Source organism: Sylvia atricapilla, chromosome 27 (genome assembly GCF_009819655.1).
Source record: "Sylvia atricapilla isolate bSylAtr1 chromosome 27, bSylAtr1.pri, whole genome shotgun sequence".
NCBI classification, from domain to species: domain Eukaryota; kingdom Metazoa; phylum Chordata; class Aves; order Passeriformes; family Sylviidae; genus Sylvia; species Sylvia atricapilla.
This window is the reverse complement of record NC_089166.1, coordinates 2,467,580-2,487,869: the sequence shown is the minus strand read 5'-3', so window position 1 is coordinate 2,487,869 and position 20,290 is coordinate 2,467,580. Positions and strand designations below refer to the sequence as shown.

Below are 20,290 nucleotides of genomic sequence, written 5' to 3'. Positions count from 1 at the left end.
CCAGCTGTGTTGATGTGGTCCCTGTGTGTACAGAGCAAAAGGTGCTTCCCCCCTCTGTGCCTGTTCATGGATACATTTCTGATGCCAAAATGCATTTTGTGCCTTGAGATTTTCTAGTGTAGGGCTGTGACTGGTGGCCTCTTTGATAAGAGGTGCTGAGTCTGAAGGCCACAGAATTAACCAAACCCCTCGCTTCTGTGGTGGGCTGATCTCTTCTCTCTTTCAGTGCCTCAGTTTCCCATCCTGGGCAGTGAGAAAACAGAGCTGGTCCAGCAGTGCCGAATACTTCCCACACAGCAACACCCCTCAGGGGAACGAGGGCATGTGAGTCATGAACGGATGGTCCTGAACTTCACCCTCTGCACTTCCTTATCATTCTCTCTGGGCTCCTCTGCCTTGAATTATTCCTCTTCTTTTGCCTGCCTACAGACAGAAGTTTTTGTTTACTTTGGTGCTGCTTTCTTTTGTCTGTGGGTGTTTTTGTGGACAGGAATTGGCTTAGATCTTCCCTTCACAGCTTCTGCTTGCTCCATTGGAGAGTGCTTTTCCCAAAGCATGGCTCTTGGAGGCATTTCTGTCCCCCTGACAGCTGGGCATTGATGTGAATGTGATCCAAAGCCTCCTGCAGCTTGAACTTCCCTGCCTTTCATCTGAACTTGAGTTGCTCTAAAGGTGCCTTCAGATGATTTGGAGGAAGGCTGCTGCCCTGTCAGCCCACTCAGTAGGAAAAACAGAGTGCCAGGAGCAATGCCCACTGCTCTCTAAGGGAACAAAAGGGATTTTCTCACTTTGGTCTGTGCTTGTTTCTGTTGTCACCTGGGCGTTCCCCTCACTGCAGGAAGTGCCCGTGGGACCAGCTGGGAGCACAGACGTGACATCTGGGGGAAGAGCACATCCTTAGCAATTAACCCTGCAGCCATGATGGAGCCACCCCTTAAATGCCAACCCCTCTTAGTCCAGGGCTTGGTGACTGTCTCAAACAATGACACTTGGGGGGCCCTGACACCCCACACAGCCATTGCCTTCTCCACGGGCTCAGCCCAACCTGCTCCAGAGTTCCACCCTTTGATCCAGCAGCTCTCCAGGCACTCCCAAGAGACTCCTGGTTGGAGTAACTGGCTGAAGCGCTGGGATCCTGGTGCAGTGACTATGGCTCTGACAGTCTGTCCCTCTGATTCCCCCCAGATGGAGCCAGCAGAGGAACAAGACGCAGGAAACCACACCCTGCTGACTGAATTTGTGCTCTCTGGATTGTCCAGCCACCCAGAACTTCAGCACCTGCTGTTCTTCACAATCTGCTTAGTTTACAGCATGACTCTCATTGGGAATCTTCTCATCTGCATGGTGACAGTGCACCCCGCCCTCCACATGCCCATGTACTTCTTCCTCCGCGTCCTGTCCCTCCTGGATATTTCCACAGCAACAGTCGTTGTCCCCAAGATGCTGGCAAACCTCCTGTCAGAGGACAGGAGCATCTCCTACCTGGGCTGTGTCACACAGCTCTACTGTGTGGTTTTCTTAGCGGCCACTGAGTGGTACCTGTTGGCAGCCATGGCCTACGACCGCTACGTGGCCGTGTGCAGCCCCCTGAGGTACTCGGCCATCATGAGCACCAGAGCTTGCCTCTCCTTGGTGCTGCTCTCCTGCTGCAGTGGCCAAGTGGTGTCGGTGGTGCAGACAGCCTGGGTGTTCACCCTGTCCTTGTGTGGGCCCAGGAGGATCAACTACTTCTTCTGTGACATTCCGCCGCTTCTCAGGCTCTCCTGCACAGACACCTCGCTGTACGAGAGGCAGCTCATCTCCGCCACTGTGCTCGTCATCTTCACACCCTTCTGCCTCATCCTGCTCTCCTACACCTGCATCATCTCCAGCATCCTGAAGATTTCCTCTGCAGAGAGCAGGCACAAGACCTTCTCCACCTGTTCCTCACACCTTACTGTTGTAACGTTGTACTGTGCGAGTGGCACTTTGATTTACTTACAGCCCAAATCCAGTAATTCACAAGATGCTAAGAAAATCCTTGCTCTCATATACACAACTGTAATTCCCACATTAAATCCCCTGATTTACAGCCTGAGGAATAAAGAAGTGAAAGAAGTACTAACCAGAGTGATGGCTGTTTTGATGAAGAAATAAAGATCTTCTTGTCTATGAAGGTGTGGATTTAAAATCTTATTTCCATTTTTGGTGGGTTCTAATGGCTCAGGGGAAACTGCAGGCACAAAAATCTCTTTCACAACTGTAACTATTTTGTCTTTATTCTTTGTTTCAGAAGCAAATAATTTAAAATTTCTATCTCAATTTCTTCCTTAGGAGTACAAAATATATTCCAGACATTTCTTCTAAAGCAGAACACTTCCCATATCTTGTTCAAGTATCCAGGTTGGAACTCCTGCAATGAAATTCCTTCCACTGCAGGAGTTCACCTCACCCTCTCACTGAAGAAATATTCTTTTATAGTGAATTTTCCAGGCTAAGCACACACTAATTGATAGGGACTACATGTTTTGCTTTGCCTTTTTTCTTCCTTATTATATGTTTTCCATTCCTTCCAGCAGAAAAGAGGTTCACTAAATGAAAGTGATAAGGAAATTAGTTCACTTCTTTCAGAGCCTTGTGTTTTTCATTTAAGATGTGTGGAAAGTAAAAGAAAGGAAGATTAACTAATGCTTATTCCTTATTTCCAGCAAGAACTCAGCATTTAATACAGTGCAGTACCCACACCTTCCAAGCACTGCGGAGTGTTAGTCATGGGATAAGAGTATTCTGCAAGTCTCAGCTGGAGAAATTCACCCAGGCATGAAAAGAAGAGTTTCTAGAGGATTAGCTGATATCTGCAAGGGCACAAAGAGAAAAGGGCTGCTACAACATAGGAGTATTCCTTTGGGAGGGTTTTAAAGTTTATTCTGAATAGAACAGCTGCTGTGGTTTGGTGAATAGCCCAGGCCTGAGCCTGCAATATTCAAACTGTACTTACCATGCTGAGGTCAAGCAAAAGAAATCTTTATTCAGTGTGGCCATACTGACCTTTGAGTGCTGTCTCTGTTTCATCTGACTGAGTTCCTGGCCATAAAGTCAGTAAAGGCCATTAAAATTGAGTTTACTGTTCTTTTTTTTGTTTAGTTGTTGGTAAAAGAGAGAGGCAATGAAGTCATCTCCAGCTGAAGTCATTGCCTGACTTCAGAAACTTCACAGCAATGAGTTAATGACAAAGTGATTAATTAATTGCATTTGGCAATGTTGTTTGCTTAGACTCCTCTAGGGAACTTAACTTGTCTCTGTATTTTTGAAACTCTTTTTTCTTCATCATTTGAACACTGGAGAAAAGCGTTAATGAAATTTCATTTACATTTCTACAGACTTTGCTTCTGGGAGTTGATCTACTTTTACCTCTGTAAAAACAGAGAATTTTTTTCTTGTTTTATTACTTGAAAAGATAATACTGAAAGAAGCATTTCTTTAATTTTTTTAATTATTCTAGTATAATAACAGTAGTGTTAATCACTTTAAAAGACATTGCATTCCAGATATTTACAGCTTTTAATTTTGCCTCTTTTTATAATGTTTCAGACTCTGGTCCAAGGAGAAAGAGACATCCAGAATCAGTCATCCATTTGGAACAAACCTTTTTTATACCTGCTGCAGTGCCCTCCTCCCAAACACTACCAGCAATTTTCTGTTTTTTCCTGAATTCATCTCTTCTGTTTCCTGCTTCCAAATGCCACATGTGCATGAAGGATACCCGAAATAAAAGCTGATGTGGTAGAAAGCAAGAACAGGTGTTTAGCTGATTAAATCACAATATCACCTCTAGCAAGGAGCACTGATTTTTGGTCTCTAAGAAACACAGCCATCGGTTTTGCTAGAGCTGAGCTCACTTACACCATCCTCTCTCCTCTATAAAAAAGAGAAGTTGTGGTTAAATTATGCCATTCAGTGGATCACAGCTTCACAAACAGATCAAGGCAGAATTCATGTGCCTGGATTCATTTCCCCATCCCCAATACGTGAACTACTGATCTTAGCATTTTTATAGAAGAATGCATTTTTTAAAAATCATATATTTTAACATTTAATTTCATTCTATTAATTATTTTCACAAGGTGTTAAATGGTGTTTAATAACAAATTAATTTACCTTTTCTGGCAAAAATTGGTACTGATTAAAGTGTCTGTCTTGATACTGGCTGCTGAGCTCTTGACATGCTACTGCAGTTTATGGTTCTGTCAAATCACCTCCTGTGATTGATGCACTTGATCTCCTAAAGGAAGCTCCAAGAAAACAGCTAAATTAGTCATTAGATGTGCAGTACTTGATTCTTCACTCTAGAACCACATAATGAAGTTTTAGCATTATTGGAATGTGCTGCTTCTTTAATTCAGCTTATGGCAGTAAAGGTCAGTGTTGAGTTTTTATTAATAAACAAGGGGTTTATGAATATACATGTATCTATGTAGTAGAGAGAGGAAGGGAGGAAGGAAGGGAATAGTTGGATTTATTGAATTAATATTATAAGTGATCAAGAGAATTCTAGATGATGGCTTATAGAGGTCACATGATTCAGGAATAATATAAGTTACAAGAAATAAATACAGCAAATAAATTAATGCACCTTAGAGCTTTAAGACCCCATGCACCTGAGTTAGCACTCCAGAACCACAGCTGATGCCACAATTCTATAATTATTACCCTCGGAGCCAGAAATAAACAGCACACTGAAAAAAAAAAAAAAAAAAAAGAGAGAGAAAACTTTATCTAAAGGATGCAAAGAGGAAAACCCCTCTCCAGTCTCTGGCACACAGAGTTCACCCTCCCTCAGCAGGGACTGAGTGCAGCAGCTCAGATGAGAGGCAGTCTAGGTACAGCCTCTGGTCACTGTGCTGACATTTGGGCAGGCAGATGGGTAAGGATTAGCAATTAATTAAATTAACTGAGAAATTAAATATCACACAATTTATACACACAACGAGCACAATGAGCTCTTCAGCTCTCCATGGAAGGAAGAAAGAATGGAGAAAATAAAGAATGTCAAGAAGTGTTATGATTTCAAGACATGACATGAAATGAAATTTTGACCTTTAACAAAAGCATCAAAAAGTGACATAAGGAGGTTTTGCCTCGTTTGCTTTTGTTACTTTCTTTTTACATTTGTCCTCTTATTTTTCTGAATTCTACTTTCTTTAATCAGTTTTTCTTCCCATCAGTTGTTTATATGTTTTGTGAGAATTTTTCTTTCTACTGTCAAGAGGGATTTCATTTCTCACTTTTCTCTCTAAGGGAATTAAACTCACACAGCTCTAAACCTAAATAATCCTTACAAGTCTGAGAATTTTCTCCCACTAAAGCATTTTCAGAATGACTTTTTCTCTATCTCAACATTGCTGGTGAAGTTACTAATGCAGTAACATGCAGATGCCATTGTGCTGGTGCCAAATTATTTTTTGCTTTTTTTCTTTTATATATTCTCTGTATTCTTTACACATATTTGTATCTCTGCAGCCTTTTATTGTATTCTAGTAGCTTCCCCAGTACTATTCCCAGCCCTGATAGGCAGAAAGACAAAACACATTCCAAGGCTCCTATCCTATCTTGGTTCTCCCTAGGAACCAAGGCTGAGACCAGCTCTTCAGGACATATTTTTATACACGAAGTTTAGTTTCCATCTGAGGGGGGAGGATTCAGAGAAGGTTGAAGTGGAGGAAATTGCATCAGCTCTTGTGCTCCTAATTAGCGATTTTTTTGTCAATTCTGCTAATTTGCTAAACTTATTTATAAAACTGTATTCACCCTGTGGGGGGTGGGCATTTTGTGGATATTTTTCCATATCTGCCCCTGGAGGCCTCCAATAAAGACCAGCCTTTATATTCCCTCCTGTTCTAATATTATCTCTGAAGTATTTTATTTCCAGGTTCAGTAAGGTATCAGTACTAACTTAGAGATGAAATTAGGAGTGCTAAAGGGAAGTGGGACATGCTGGAGTGGAAGATCAGCTGTGATTTCCACAGGAGAGAAGGAGGGTGTGGGTGGGGCCCCTTGCAGGTCACTACCCAGGATGTGTCATGGGGATGTTTTTGCAGGTTATTTATTGTAGACAACTTTTATTAGGCCCTAGACATTCCACCATACTGCACACTCTCTGTGACTGACCTTCCTAAACTGATGGGAGGTGAATGTTGTCCCCATCTCACATCTAGAAAGTTGCTCACTTACTGAAGGAGCAGGAATATTAGTGATGACCACAGTTATCTAGTGGAAACACCAGTCTTTGGATCTACTGTCTGGGCTGGTTTCTGTATTCCTGCTGACAGCAATATCTTCCCCAGTATTCTCCTGATGGCCTTTTTCATCTCAGTGTTTCTCAGGGTGTAGATCATTGGGTTTAGCATTGGAGTGATCACAGTGTAAACAATGGAGGCCACCTTGTCCCTAGGGTATTTCTTATAAGGCTGGGCATAGGTGAAGATGCAGGGGATGAATATTAAGCTCACAACAGTTACCTGTGTTCCACAGGTAGACAGAGCTTTTCGCTTCCCTTCTGTGATGCATGTCCTTATTTTAAGCAAGATGGCAATGTAAGAAATAATCAAGATTACAAAAAGGGTGATGAGGACGCCTCCATTATTAAACACCATTTGCATTTCAGCCATGCGAGTGTCAGTGCAGGCCAGCTTGATGACTTGAGGGACATCACAGTAAAAATTATCCAGTACATTTGGGCCACAGAATGGCAGCTGGAGAAGAAAACCGATTTGTATAATTGAATGAAGAAACCCACCAAACCATGCAGCTGCCACCAACCCCATGCACATGTTCCAGTTCATGATGGACAAGTAGCGCAGTGGCTCACAGATGGCCACGTACCGATCAACTGTCATCCCTACCAGCAAAAAGGCCATTGCACCTGCAATGAAATGGAAGAAGAACATCTGGAGAAAACACTCTCTGAAGGAGATCACTGTGTGCTGGCTGAGGAGGCCTGACAGCAGCTTGGGAGTATTGACCGAGGAATCACTGATGTCAAGGAAAGCGAGGTTGGCCAGGAGAAAGTACATGGGGGTGTGAAGCTGCTGATCCATAGCCACAGTGGCAATGATGGTGAAGTTCAGTAGCCAGGTTATTACATAGATGAGAAAGAAGATCACATAGAGACAATACTGCAGCTTGTGACTCTGTGTCAGGCCCAACAGGACAAATTCTGTCACAGTGGTGGTGATGTTCTCTAATTCCATTCTTTATCCCTGCACAAACAAGAGCTATAAATGTATAAGTGTTGGACTATAGAATTATTAAAACATAGAATCATAGAATAATTTATGTTATGGAGGGATATCTGGAAGTCATCAAGTCTCACAAACTCTGTGGACTGTTCAAGTATAAGACCAGTGTTACAGGAAAAACAAAAAATAAAAATCCACACAAATTCCCTTACATTTAGTGAGAACATAGAACGTTCCAAGTAGTGTCTGTTGCCTTTCATCTTATTGTTGTACACTTCCAGGAAAGCTCTATCTCCTCTGTATCCTCATCTCATCTGCTAGTTATACACAGAAATGAGGTTTCCCCTTAGCCTTCTATTCTATATGGTGAATAAATCCTGTCCTCAGCCTCTCCCGAGTGCCAGGTGATCCTGCCCACTGATTATTTGAAGGCCCTTCAAGGAAGTCACTCAAGTCTATGTACCACTGTCTTTCTTGTCCTGGAGAGCTGTGGTTTTGACACAGTCCTGCACTGATGGAGGGCTGGGATCATTTCCCTGCACTAGCTGGCCAGACCTTTGCTGGCAGAGCTGAAGCTATCTGTTGCCTTCCTTGACAGATGAACACATTCCCATCTCCTATTCAGCTGTTTGTCCACCAGGGTCATACAAAGCTGCTTCCTGGACACACCACTAGCCTGATTGCACAGGCTTGTCCTTTCCCAGAAGCAAGATGACACATTTACTTATGGCAGATTTTGTAATGTTCATACCAACCTATTTCTCCAAATTGTCTCTACAAATATCAGCCCTGCCATCCAGTGTACTGACTACTTTTCCCATTTTTCTGTCCTCAGCCACTTCTATCACCACATGCCTTTGTATAAAGTCCTTCTCTATTTGTCTTGTAAGCCACTTTCTGGTACTGGAATGCTGCTGAAAGGTTTTCTCAGAGCTTTCTCTTCTCTCCATACATTAAATAACTCCAGCTCTCTCAGCCTGTTCTCACAGAGGATGTTCTACAGCCTCCTGACCATATCTGTGGCCCTTCTTGGATCAGAAGGTCCATGTGCTCCTTTTGCTTGGGGCCCTAGAGCTGAACACCCTTCTGCAGGTGAGGTCTCAGGAGAGGAGAATTTATGGGCAGAATTATCTCCCTTGATTTGCTGGCCATACTGCTTTTGAAGCAGCCCAGGACATGTGTGGTTTCTGGGCTGTGAGTGGACATTGACAAGACATACTGAGTTTTTCATCCACCAAACACCCTCAAGTGCTCCTATGCAGGACTACTCTCAATCCAAGCATTGCCCAGCTTGGGATTGCCCTCACCTATGTGCAAGACCCAGTACTTGGCCTTATTGCACTTTCTGAGGTTTACCCCAGCCCAATTCTGTCCTGTCCAGGTTCCTCTGTGTGGCATCCCTTCTCTCTAGAACACCAACCACACCACTTATCTTGGGAAGCAGCACCTCTGCCTGAAATGCACCTTGCCTAAAGCAAGGACTGGCAAGTTAGGCTGAGCTGAAGCTTAGCCATGGAGCTGAAGCTTATCCATGGAGCTGCAGGGACTCTGTCTAAATATAGACAAAAGAGTCACCCACATAACACCTGCTTTCCCTAATCCTCCACTCCCACTGTTGTGACTGGTTGGATGTGTAAATCCACATGAGCCAGGTGACCTGTGCACTAAAAAGTAAGTCAGGAGAAGGGAAGTGTCTGTCTCAGCTCCCTTCAGAGTCAAGAAGTCTGGATGTGCTCACCCTAAAAGGTAACATTGCTGTGGCCAGGCTACTCCTCCTTAGGCTCCATGGACAAATCAGTCTTAACCCAAATTTCTTTCCAAGTTCTGGTCTTCCCTTACATTAGATTATCACAAAGATCTCTACATCACGGTTCTTTTTCAAACTTCTTTTCAGTCAGATAAATGGCATGAGTTAAAAATCACAGAGACAGTGTCTCAAGTTTTAGAAAAATAAACTTGAAATATCCAGTGAATTTGGAGACACTGTGGGGAAGTTCTAAGAGAAGGTGGCAACTGCCCACCTCAGCCCAAGATGACTGAGCCATTTCCCTGATGGGAACTTACTACCCCTATTTGGCTGCTGAAACAAAAATCTAATTTCTTACAAAAAAAAGCCGCATACAGAATAATACACAACCTTTCTATTTTCCTCTATTAACTGCTGAACTCTTCCCAAAATGGAATTCCAAAGAACCGTAGAAACAAGAACTTTCTGCACATTTTCATTGCCTTTGGTGAATACTCTGCAGGGATCCTGTAATTTCTTCCCATCACAGTCTGCTCCTTAGTGTCAGTGAATAATTCCATTTAAAATCCTTATATACATAATCCTATTTTCTGCTTGAAAATTGCAGGGTTTTTTTCATAGATCCAAAAAGTAAAAGCCACTTTTGGTATGAAATAATGTTTTCTAACAACCCACAGTTAATCCTGTGTATTGTTTTCATTTCCCACAAAAAGCAGTATTTTCATAGAAGCTTGGCAGAGAGAAAAAGTGATTTGCTTTCAAGTCTAATCCAACCTTTCTCTTTTGCCTCAGTAATCTCCCTAACATAAAAGTAAGATTGAGCTCCAGCAAAAAAACCTGAAATACAGAAATGCTGAGACAGGAATGATTCATGCCTGCCTTCCCTCAGATCTTTCCCAACACATGCAGAGTGTCTCTGAAAACGACTCGGTTAAGTAAGATTATATATTAAAAGTGATAAACAAGCATTTTCAGGTCGTTTTCTCTTCCACAGTACAACCACTGTCACTAGCAGCATGTGGGATTACTCGTCCTTGAAGTATTTTAAGCAGAAAGAGCAAATACCTTCAGCAAACTCCTGTTTCTGTGATCCAACATCACACAAGCTACGAGATGTCATTCTCAAGTTACAAGATAAAACAGCACAGCTCTAGTCAGAGAAGCAGGGGATGCAAACCTACCTCCAACACAGGACTCCAACCACCTTCCCTCATAGGATTCCTGATGCCTTTGTTAAGGGAAATTATGGGATTCAAGAAGAAAGCAAAATCTCAAATCACCTTGCACTTCTGGTCATTCAAAAAAGAATAACAATAATATAATTAGCAAAACTAAATTTTGTCACCATGGGGCTAATTAAAAAGTTCTTGTAGTGCTTCACGTCATGAGGATCAGGACCAAGTGGAGATGCAGGAACCTTGTGATAATTGGAGCAGAACTAAAATGGGGATTTTCATAGCAGTGTAGTCACTTCTCCCCTGTTGAAGATGAAAAATGCAAATTATAACTCTCCCAACCACAGCCTCACTGCCCTGGAGCTTGGATTCAACTGTGCTTTGAAATAAAAGTTCAGTCATTGCTACAGGATTGTCGTATCAGTAAAGCCTTCAGGGGAGTGATTATTCCAAAACACTTCTCTGCTACTTTACAAAGTGAATCTTTCTGGTTATACAATAAAAAGTTGGTCTACATGTACACGAAGGGGCACAGATGCCCACCAGCAAGTAGAGAATGCACAGTAACTTAACTAGAGAAATGGACACTTATCTAGCTCTTCCAAGGACTCTGCCAGGAGATCCAGCAGCCCCAGGGCTGGGTGGGAAACCTGTTCCAATGAGTCAGTGGGAACAGCTTCTGGGTCAGCTTATAGACTGAGGCAGAGTTAATGCCCAGGAAATAAAGGATCCATTATGGAATGAAAGGAGAAAAGCATCTCAGTTGGTTCCAAGATTTACTAGGGATGTTTAGGGGAGGAACCACACTTGTCTGGCCATGCCCTGCTCCTGCTCAGTGCAGTCAGGATTTTCTGTCTGGCTGAGAGCTCTCTGTTCTGTGTGCTCGTGTGTGTGTAAGCACGCGTGCTTCAACTGGAGTCACAGGGTCCATGTGTCCATGGTGCCAGCTGCCATTGGCCTGCTTGGCCACCTGGGCACACATGAGCTCATCCTGAGCCCCTGCCAATCCGCACTCCCTGTCCTTTCACCTTTCCAGGCCCTCTTCCCTAAGCCTGGAACACTGCAAGGGCTTGTTTTGACCCAGGTGCAGGACCTAGCACTTGGCCTTGTTGAGCCTTCTACTACTGGCCTTGCCCCATGGATCTGTCCTGTCCAGATCCCTCTGCAGACCCTTCCCACCCTCCCAAAACTGTCATCCAAACTGGTGTCTGCCAGCTTACTAAGAGTGCACTCAACTGCCCCCATCCAAATCACTGGTGAAAGATATTAAAAAGGACTGGTCCCAGTACTGGGGAAGACCAATTGCGATGGGCCACCAGCTGGATTTAACTCCCTTCCCCACCACACTTAGCACTCAGCTGCCCAGACTGGTTTTTACTCAGTAGAGAGTATGCCCATCCAGGCCAGTGTCTCCAGAAAAGCAAAATTGAGTCAAAGGCTTTACTGAGCTCCAGGTAGATGATATCCACAATCCTTCCCTCACCCACCAAGTGAGACGTCTTGTCACAGAAGGAGACCAGACTGGCCAAGCAGGACCTGCCTTTCCTAAACCCATGCTGGCCAGGCCTAATCAGGTTTTCCTGTACCTACCATATGATGGCACTTGAGATGATCTGTTCCTTTCCTAGCACCAAGGTCATACTGTCAGGCCTACAGTTCCCCAAACACTTCTTCTGGCCCTCCTTGCAGGTAACCTGTATTTGCTAACCTCCAGTCAGCTGGGACCTACCCAGTTAGCCAGGACTGCTGATAAATTACTGCAAGTGGCTTCGTGAGGGTTACCACTCCCTTGGCACCACTGCTAAGGCCCCATCCAGCTCCACAGGCTTATGTGAGCTTCAGCTGTGTAGAGGTCACTGCCCAGTTCCCCTTGGATCATGGGGCTTCATTCTGCTCTCCCTGTCCTCCAGCTCAGGCAGGTGAGTACCCCAAGAACAGCTGGTATGAACTGCAGCAATTTTTTGGGTTCCAAGCAGGATACCAAGCATAAAAAGGCATAAAAAGGGCTCAAAAGCATGGGTGTTAACAGTCTCTGCAGGAATGAGGCTTGTCCATTTCTCAACAAAAGAAGGGTGGCAGAGCATTCACTGTACCTCGCAGCCTTCATGGGCAGGTTCAACCAGCAGCAAAGCCAAGAAACCATCCTAGACACAGACAGAAACACAGATGCTTGCCTAGTATTTCAGCTTCAGATTTACAAATTTTGAAGCTGTGAGAAAGGACAGGGTAGTTACAATATGCCCTAAAATCTTGGAAAATTGTCCCAGTCAAGTCTGAACCATGGTTCAGTGGAAATTGAGGGGTACAAGGACAGTAAATACCAACTTTAATTAGGAAATCAGTGTCTTACAACTCGTGAAAGAATGCGTAAAGCAGACTAACAATACAAATGGTGCAGAACTACAACTGGCACAGAAAACTCAGAATTAAACTTTGCTGTCTTTAGTACTGTGTTGCAATTTAGCAGTCAGCCCAGAGCTAACCCCAAAACAAGGCACCAGTGCAGATCACTCAGCTCTGCCAGAATGAGACCAAAACTCCAGGACTGGCCTGATCACTGACATCACATGCTCTGGTGCCTGGAGAGATGTGGCTATCACAGCCAGACACTGGACTTGCCTGTAGGAACTGATAGAAAGGTGCTACTGATCCTGAGTGCCGCAGTGTGTTCCTGCCTATTGCCTCTGATGGGGAACCAGTGATGCAGCCTTTGTTGGCACACACAACCCCTCTGGTGCCCAGTGGGGTCACTGCCCCTGTGAGTGCAGCCCATGGGGAGGCCCATTCAGGCCCCAGGGGAGTGAAGAGTGCAGCCTCTGTGAGAGTCCCGCAGCAGGGCAGTGTCACGGGATATCAGTTGGGGATATCTGGCCAAAGGAGCCACAGAAAGCACAGAGATAAACCAGATGTGATGGAGAGGCTGTGATGAGAACAAACCTGATCAGCCACCCAAAGGGGTAAAGATGTGTGAGGCTGAAAACATTTATTTTTACAGTAGGGAAGTGATGAGAGACACAATCATAAAACCTGACCAATTAGTATTAAGGCAAATAACTAGAAACAAAAATGGCATCAGTGACACCAGCTGATGAGCTCTCAAGAAGCTAAAGGCAGCCCACGACTTTGCAAATGATAAGGATGCAAAGCTCAGTGTCCAGGGTGTTGAATGAAGACAGTGGGATGTCAGCTGGTGAAGAAGTATGCAGGGACAGGGAGCAGCCAAGAGGGGTTAGACAGAAAAGCCTTGTAAGAGGCTGGGTGTAAACTTGGGCCAGTCAGTTCTGGGCTGGCTGAGCCCTACACTTGACCACCACAGTCCTGGGTTATCTATCTTTCTGTAACTCTCTGTACAATCTCCCATGGTCTCATCTGCATGCTGCAAGGACCAAAAGCCAGCTACTGGGCAGCCAGAATGTGCAGATTTGGGGCCAGATCCTGAAATCAGATAGAGGGATAGGGAGAGCAGAACCCCAGCCTCTGGTAGCAGCTGCTGGAGCCAGTGGCAACTTAGCCTACAGCCACAGGCAGAATACTTTGTGTCCACAAGAGCAGCTGCTGGAGGGGGCAGAATGAGCAAGGGGAGTGAAGGGCTCCATGCCAGCAGCTGGAGTAGGACAGCCACTCACAGCATGTGTGCCAATTCTGGGGGAGGCAACATCCCACAAACCAGGTGTGCATTCAGCAGCAGTAATTCAGAGCAGAGGGCAAGAAGGGGACTCCAGGTATGGGCAGGGGTATCAGGAGGGCAAGGGATCCATATTGGTACCTGGAGATACCTGAGATGAAGCATGCCTTTGGGATGAGCATCTGAGTGATGCCGAGTCTTTGGTGGGTCAAGCTGGAGCAGCTGGCAAGGAGGGGGCCTGTGGGATGGGTCAGGAGGCTGTGGTCCACGCTGTGGTGCTGGGTGGACAGAGGGGTCATACTAGTGCTCAAAGGATTCACGAGTGTGCATGTCCTTGTGAACCCTGAGGGTGTCATGAGTCTGCCAGCCCCAACTGCATGGTGCCTGTGTCACCTGTGTCCTGTGTGGGGGTGCTGTTAACAGCCATGTCAGTGTCATCTGTGTGTCACTGTCCATGTGCAGCTCAGCATCAGGGCTGACCCTGCAAACAGGAAAGGAACAGCTGTGTTCTCACCTTGAACAGAAACCCTGGCTACAGGTCCAGAGGCTGGGATGTCAGTGGCCACACAGGAGGGTCCTGGGCCACAGCTGCTGAAGGCAGCAGCTGCCTTCCACAGGGTTTAACAAAAGCCTTAACAATTAATCTAAATGAACAGAGACACTTGCCCCGAGGCCTAGGGGCACAGCACTGGCTCAGATATGCCTGCAGAAACACTGCTAGCCCTGAGCACTGCAGTGCCAGCAATGGGGTAACACAGTTGTGTTATCCATATTCAGCATCACAAAGTCTTTGCAGCCTGGGGATCAGGACTTCCTAAAGGTCATCAAAACTAGACACATCCAGTTGAGATTTCAGCCTGCTGTCACCCAAACATGCACCTTTTCTGGCTCTCCTGCAGAGGAAGGGGCATGGGGCATGTGTGAATTTATCATGATGGAAAGTCTCTAATGCACTAAGACAGTGCTTCCAGATCGCATATACAGACTCAGATGACAGAAGCTCATTTAAACCTTGTGATGTATTTAAGCCAAAAACCATACAGAGGCAACTTTTCAAATGTCCTGAGTGACTTACACATTCAGGCAGTGAGTCCAAGGCCTGGGAACTCTGCTTAGTGGCAGTCCTCTGTGGGATACAAACACCTCTTCCAGAAGGGCTGAAGGTGGCAGTTCTTCTCCAGCCATACTAATTCTCATTTCCAATCACAACCCAAAGCCATTGCAATCACCAAGGTTTATACAGGTACAGCAACAACCTAACTGGCCTGGCTAACCAGCCTGGCTGACAGAAGGTGACAACACCTGGGGAAGCTCTGAAGCCCGAGGCTCTAAAAACTCAGCTGAAGTAATTAAAACAGCACTGATGAATGTCCCCACTGTAGTGGCCCACAAGATCTCAGAGTATGTCAGCCTACACTCACAGACAGGAAACTGAAGCTCTTGAGAAAAAGAAGGAAGCTGCACCTAACTAAGAGGAAGCAAAGGCATAGTCCAAGCAACCCACATATACCTCAAACCATGTTGCTTTTATGACTTTCCCTATGTCCCATTTCACCTGGCTGTACTTACACTAACTGCCAGGACTATCCCCTATCCCTCTACAGTCCCACTCTAGTTTTCCTGCCTGGAAAGCCATTAGATTGTCATTCTGTCTCCAGTATGTACTGAGCAGTCAGGAGAGCGAAGCATCTGGACTTCACCAAGACTGATCCTTCAGCTACTCTGACTAGAGCATGGCATAAACCAGAAACACGTGGACTGCTCTTGTTCTGGGTGGTAAAGAGTAGGTCTTTACCTGCCTGAAGTGCCTTTTAATAGAATTTTCTAGCCCCAACTTACATCACACTAGGAATATTTCTCCAGAAGTACTGCTGTAACAAACTCCACTGCTCTGTGAACTTCACACCCTGCAACCCGCTTTAGGATATGAAGTCGGTCAAGGGAAACATGGATACATTTCCTGCCACTGTGAGATGATGAAATTGCAATCAGCTTTATAAAGGAAGAGGTACTGCTTTCCAAGACAGACCAGGACATTTTCAGTGCCCAGTCCAGGCATTCCAGGGGGAACACCCTGAACACAAGCACCACCTCATGGTATCAATAAAAGAAAACCACCCTGGCCTGAGGTAAGCACAATGAAGGTAACCTGAAGGCAAGGCTGAAATGCTCCTTTAGACCAAAGCTGTGACTAGCACTGCCTCACACAGTGATGTACCACCCAGATTTCCTGAGCTCAAGCTTAGATGTAGTGGGCACTTAGCCAAGGTAAAGTAGTCCAGGAGTAACAGTCTGATTGTCACCCTTTCCCCTACAGGCTGGCAAAGCAGTGCTCTCCCTCATCCCCACCACAGCACCAGGGTATGGAACCCTGGAAGGGTGTAACACTTTGGACTAAACTCAGCTGAATGTACTCATACATCAGGTTGGTATCAGCCAAGAAAAAGAGGGCAGAATCTCCAAGCAGTCTGTATTCAGCACCCTAAGACGGATCTTCTCCCACAACCACCAAGACCAAGAAAGACAGGCTCCTCTGCTTTGCTTGGATTATCACGGGGAAAAACAAGAAGGGTGACTTCCAGTACCATGGAAGAATCACAACAGCATTAGGACCTGTTTCCTGCAGCCGTATCTCTCAGGGGAGAAGCCATTACACCCCTAGATGCTTTGCCAGCAGCTCACACACACACCATGCAAAAGGGAAGATAGGCAATTGCACAGTGACAGCCCTTTGAGGGGCTCGTGCCCTTCCCCAAATGCAGGTAATGCGAAGATTCAGATGACAGTAAGAGGGATGATTCCTAAACTGGTGATACACACAGGGAGATGCAGGGAGAGGGGCTGCTCACCCTTTCTGTATGGGGATGGGGCAGTGTCAAGAGGCAGGGCTCCCCTCTTTCATGAGAAGGCATGTGAGCTCACACACACAGGGCCCAGCCCAGCCCAACTGGGGAGGCCTTAAGCCACGATGTCCTTCAGGGCTGCAGGCAGCTCCGGGAAGATGAAGTGGTAGCCGCTCTCCAGGGTGCGCTTTGGCAGCACCCTCTGGCCCTCCAGCAGCATCCCCGCGCGCTCGGGCCCGAAGACGGCGCGCACGGCCCAGGCCGGCAGCGGCAGCAGCGCCGGGCGGCCCAGGGCTGCCCCCAGCGCCCGCGCAAAGCCAACGTTGGACGTGCCAGGGGACGACGGGGAAACACCGTTCAGGATGCCCTGCACAGACTCCTTCTCCAGGGCGTGACACACAATCCCACACAGGTCCTGAATGTGGATCCATGGGAAGGGCTGGAGTCCAGAGCCCATGGGGCCTCCAAGTCCCAGACGGAAAGGCAAGAGCATCTGAGAGATCGCACCACCATCTCGACCCAGCACTACACCTGGGGGGAGAAGAGAGTGAGACCAGGTGCCCCTGCCCAAAAGCCCCCTTCACACCCAGGCCTACAAGCAGCAGAATCCTTAGAGGGTTGGACTGCAACGGGACCCCAACAAGGAGAGACAGAAGAGCTGATGCCCTTTACCCACCCCAGCAGTAAAGCAGAGTCACCATTAATGAGGATGATGCCTCATCTCACCTGATCTCACCACAACACCACGAGTTGGGCTCTCAGGGATGAGAGCTGCAGCCTCCCACGAGCTCACCAGGCGTGAGAAGAAGTCAAAATCCCCTCCTGGACTGTCTTCAGTGTACTCAGCTGTGGGGCTGGGGCGGTAATAACCTGCAGGGTTAACAGCAGAAAGGGGGTCAGGGTTGAATGATGACACCAAGCCCCCCTTCCCCATCAGACCATCTTTTCTGCCTCCAGGAGCCCAGAACTCCTGTGAGGAAAGGCTGAGAGAATTGAGATTGTTCAGCCTGGAAAAGAGATCTAACTGCAACTTTCCAGTACTGAAGGGAGCCTACCAGAAAGAGAGACTACAAGGGCCTGGAGTGCCAGGACAAGGGGAATTGCTTCAAATTGAAAGTCAGTTTAAATTGGCTATTAAGAGGAAAATCTACCCTGTGAGGATGGGCAGGCCCTGGCACAGGGTGCCCAGAGCAGCTGTGGCTGCCCCTGGATCCCTGGAAGTGTCCAAGGCCAAGCTGGACAGGGCTTGGAGCAACCTGGGGCAGTGGAAGGTGTCCCTGCCCATGGTAAAGAGTGGGACTGGATGGTCTGAAAAGCTCCTTCCAACCCAAACCATTCTGGGATTCTGTGCGCTTGATCACTCCACCAGGGATATCCTCACATGAACAGCACAGGATCTCTGATGGCATTGCTGACAAGTTTTTGAACTGCCAATGTGCTCTACAGGTTCAGTAGGATGCACTAACACTCAGGCAGCCCCAAAACCCAAACAGGCCTGCAAGCAACACACTGAACTGGCTGGAAGGTGCCTGCTTTAATACTGGGCCTCACAGAGAATAAACCATGGCAGTTTAAAGACTGCAGCAAGCAGAAAGTTGGAGACAATGCAGAGGGGCTTCAGCTGAGGCCTTACATAAATTGATTCTGTGGGATGCCCAAATGCTTCCACAGAAAAACACAGAAAAGCTTCTGCCCTAATAACACCAAGACAAAGCACAGGGACCCAAATTCCTCTCCAGCAGTACTAAAAAGCTTATCAAAGCTTGCCTAAACACAGTGACATTGATGGCAATAAAGCTGACATTTCAAGGCAAGACACATGCTCCTGAGGAATTGTTTCTGTCTGCAGGCAAAGCCTCTCCAGGTCAGCAGGAGTGATGTCCTGGCCAGGCCCAGCCAATACCTACGCCAGTGACCAGGACCCAGGCACGAGGGGGCTGCTCAGCAGCAGCAATGGCCTTGGCCAAGGTCTTTGTGGTCTCCACCCGGCTGCTGATGACCTCCTTGCAGAAGGCATCACCCCACCTGGGAAAGGGAGAAGCAGGGATTAAACACCTCACAGGGACACCCCAGGAAACACTGCCATCAAGGGGACCCCAGCCAACACCAGCTCACAAATGCAGGAAAGGTTACACGGTTAAAGGTTACACTGCCCTCACACCAGGGCAAAGGGAGGATATGTCATCTTAGAGCAGACGTGCAGGGGAATTTTGGAAGATGGTGACTCTTCACTTCCTTTAAAAAATTGTGGGGTTTGGACGGCCTTTGGACCAAGTCAGCAAAGGAGCTAGACACCAAAGCTGGTGTTCTTCCTAGGACTCAAACTTTGGTTCTGAGTTTGCATTATCAAATGTAGGCACAGCACCCAATATCCTTTTGGAAAAATGGAACTCATTTTTCTGGCCTTCAGCTGTAGGTCCAGGAGAGAACCTTTCTTCCAAAGGTCTCTCCCAACCTACCAGGCTCACAGAAATGTTCTGGACACTTGAGGGTGCAAATGTCAACAGCTGGTTAAGCCAAGAGCTTCCTGGTCATGTAGTTTCCTCCCTTTCCACATTCTCTGACAACACAGGACTGTCCTGCCTCCACCTCGTCCCAATAGCACTGTGGAACATCAAGTTACCTGCGGAAAGGGTTGAGGACATTTTCCCCAGCCAAGTTGACCACAGCATCGCACAGGGGCAGCCCAGAGCGCGACAGCTCTTCCTAGGAGTAGCAGAGACACCACACATCAGCCCTTCCCTCTACTCAAGCCTTCCCTGCAAAGAAGCCTAAGAACTTCAGCCAGCCTCTTCCTGACATCTGCAGGATACAAGCACGAATAGAGAAGGTTTTGCTCCTTGGAGCTACAGCAGTGCCCATTCCAATGACTGTGACCCATGGAGCACCTAGCAGCCCAAAAGAACATCCACAGGAGCCACACCTCCCTCGGCAGGGCACTCTCCATGCCATGGAAAGCCAGGGCAAGCAGGCTGGTTTCTTAGCCCTGCCACGTTTCCCCTCCTGTGACCGCTCTCATCTCATACCCAGCTGATCCGATCCTTGCCCTCTCGTCGCGATACATGGGTCACTTGGTGCCCTCGGCTCCGCAGCAGCTGGGTCAGGGCTCTGCCCACGAAGCCTGTCCCACCACCTGGTGACAGATATAGATGGGCCGTCACAGCAGTGTCCTTGGGCCATCACCCCCGACAGCAGAGGCGCCCCGCGGCCCGTGCCTGGGGGTGCATCAACGCAACGCCAGCAGCGCCACCGGGCCCGGGCCCGCGCACCACGGCCAGACTCCCACAGCCGGGGGGAAGAGGGTCCAGCCCAGCGAGCAGCGCCCGCAATGCAGCACTGCCTGAGCTTACTCCAGAACTCCGTTCCGTTCGCCCCCCCTGCTCCCGCACGGGCACCGCACTCACACGGGCACCGCACTCACACGGGACCCGCTCCCTCGGCACAGCACTCACACGGAACCCGCCCCCTCACGGGCCCCGCTCCCTCACGGGCCCCGCTCCCTCACGGGCCCCGCTCCCGCACGGAACCCACACTCACAAGGGTCCCGCTCCCCCACGGGCCCCGCACTCACCCACCACCACCCGCATCGCCGTGCCGCGCACACAGTGCCCACCGCGCATGCGCCTCCGGCGGCGCACGGCGCCCCCCAGCGGATGGGAGGCCCTTAAAGGGCCAGCGCGCCT

At 47.5% G+C, this 20,290-nt stretch overlaps 3 protein-coding genes across 3 annotated transcripts; 1 reads left to right on the top strand and 2 right to left on the bottom strand.

Annotated features, from left to right (window-relative positions):
• Positions 1-269: 269 nt before the first annotated feature.
• LOC136372257 (olfactory receptor 10A5-like) lies at positions 270-2,155 on the top strand. Its single transcript, XM_066336788.1, has 2 exons — positions 270-324; positions 1,186-2,155. The coding sequence occupies exon 2, from the start codon at positions 1,186-1,188 to the stop codon at positions 2,134-2,136; it is 951 nt and encodes a 316-aa protein (XP_066192885.1). The 5' UTR covers positions 270-324; the 3' UTR covers positions 2,137-2,155.
• A 4,087-nt stretch (positions 2,156-6,242) lies between these two features.
• LOC136372115 (olfactory receptor 4D1-like) lies at positions 6,243-7,398 on the bottom strand. The gene has a single exon (XM_066336585.1). It carries the CDS (start codon positions 7,227-7,229, stop codon positions 6,243-6,245), a length of 987 nt encoding a protein of 328 aa, XP_066192682.1. The 5' UTR covers positions 7,230-7,398.
• Positions 7,399-14,765: 7,367 nt separating this feature from the next.
• Positions 14,766-20,200, bottom strand: SDR39U1 (short chain dehydrogenase/reductase family 39U member 1). Its single transcript, XM_066336790.1, has 6 exons — positions 20,179-20,200; positions 19,634-19,740; positions 19,231-19,313; positions 18,511-18,632; positions 17,334-17,477; positions 14,766-17,138 (listed from the first exon to the last, which is right to left on the bottom strand). The coding sequence occupies exons 1-6, from the start codon at positions 20,192-20,194 to the stop codon at positions 16,723-16,725; spliced, it is 888 nt and encodes a 295-aa protein (XP_066192887.1). The 5' UTR covers positions 20,195-20,200; the 3' UTR covers positions 14,766-16,722.
• Positions 20,201-20,290: the final 90 nt, after the last annotated feature.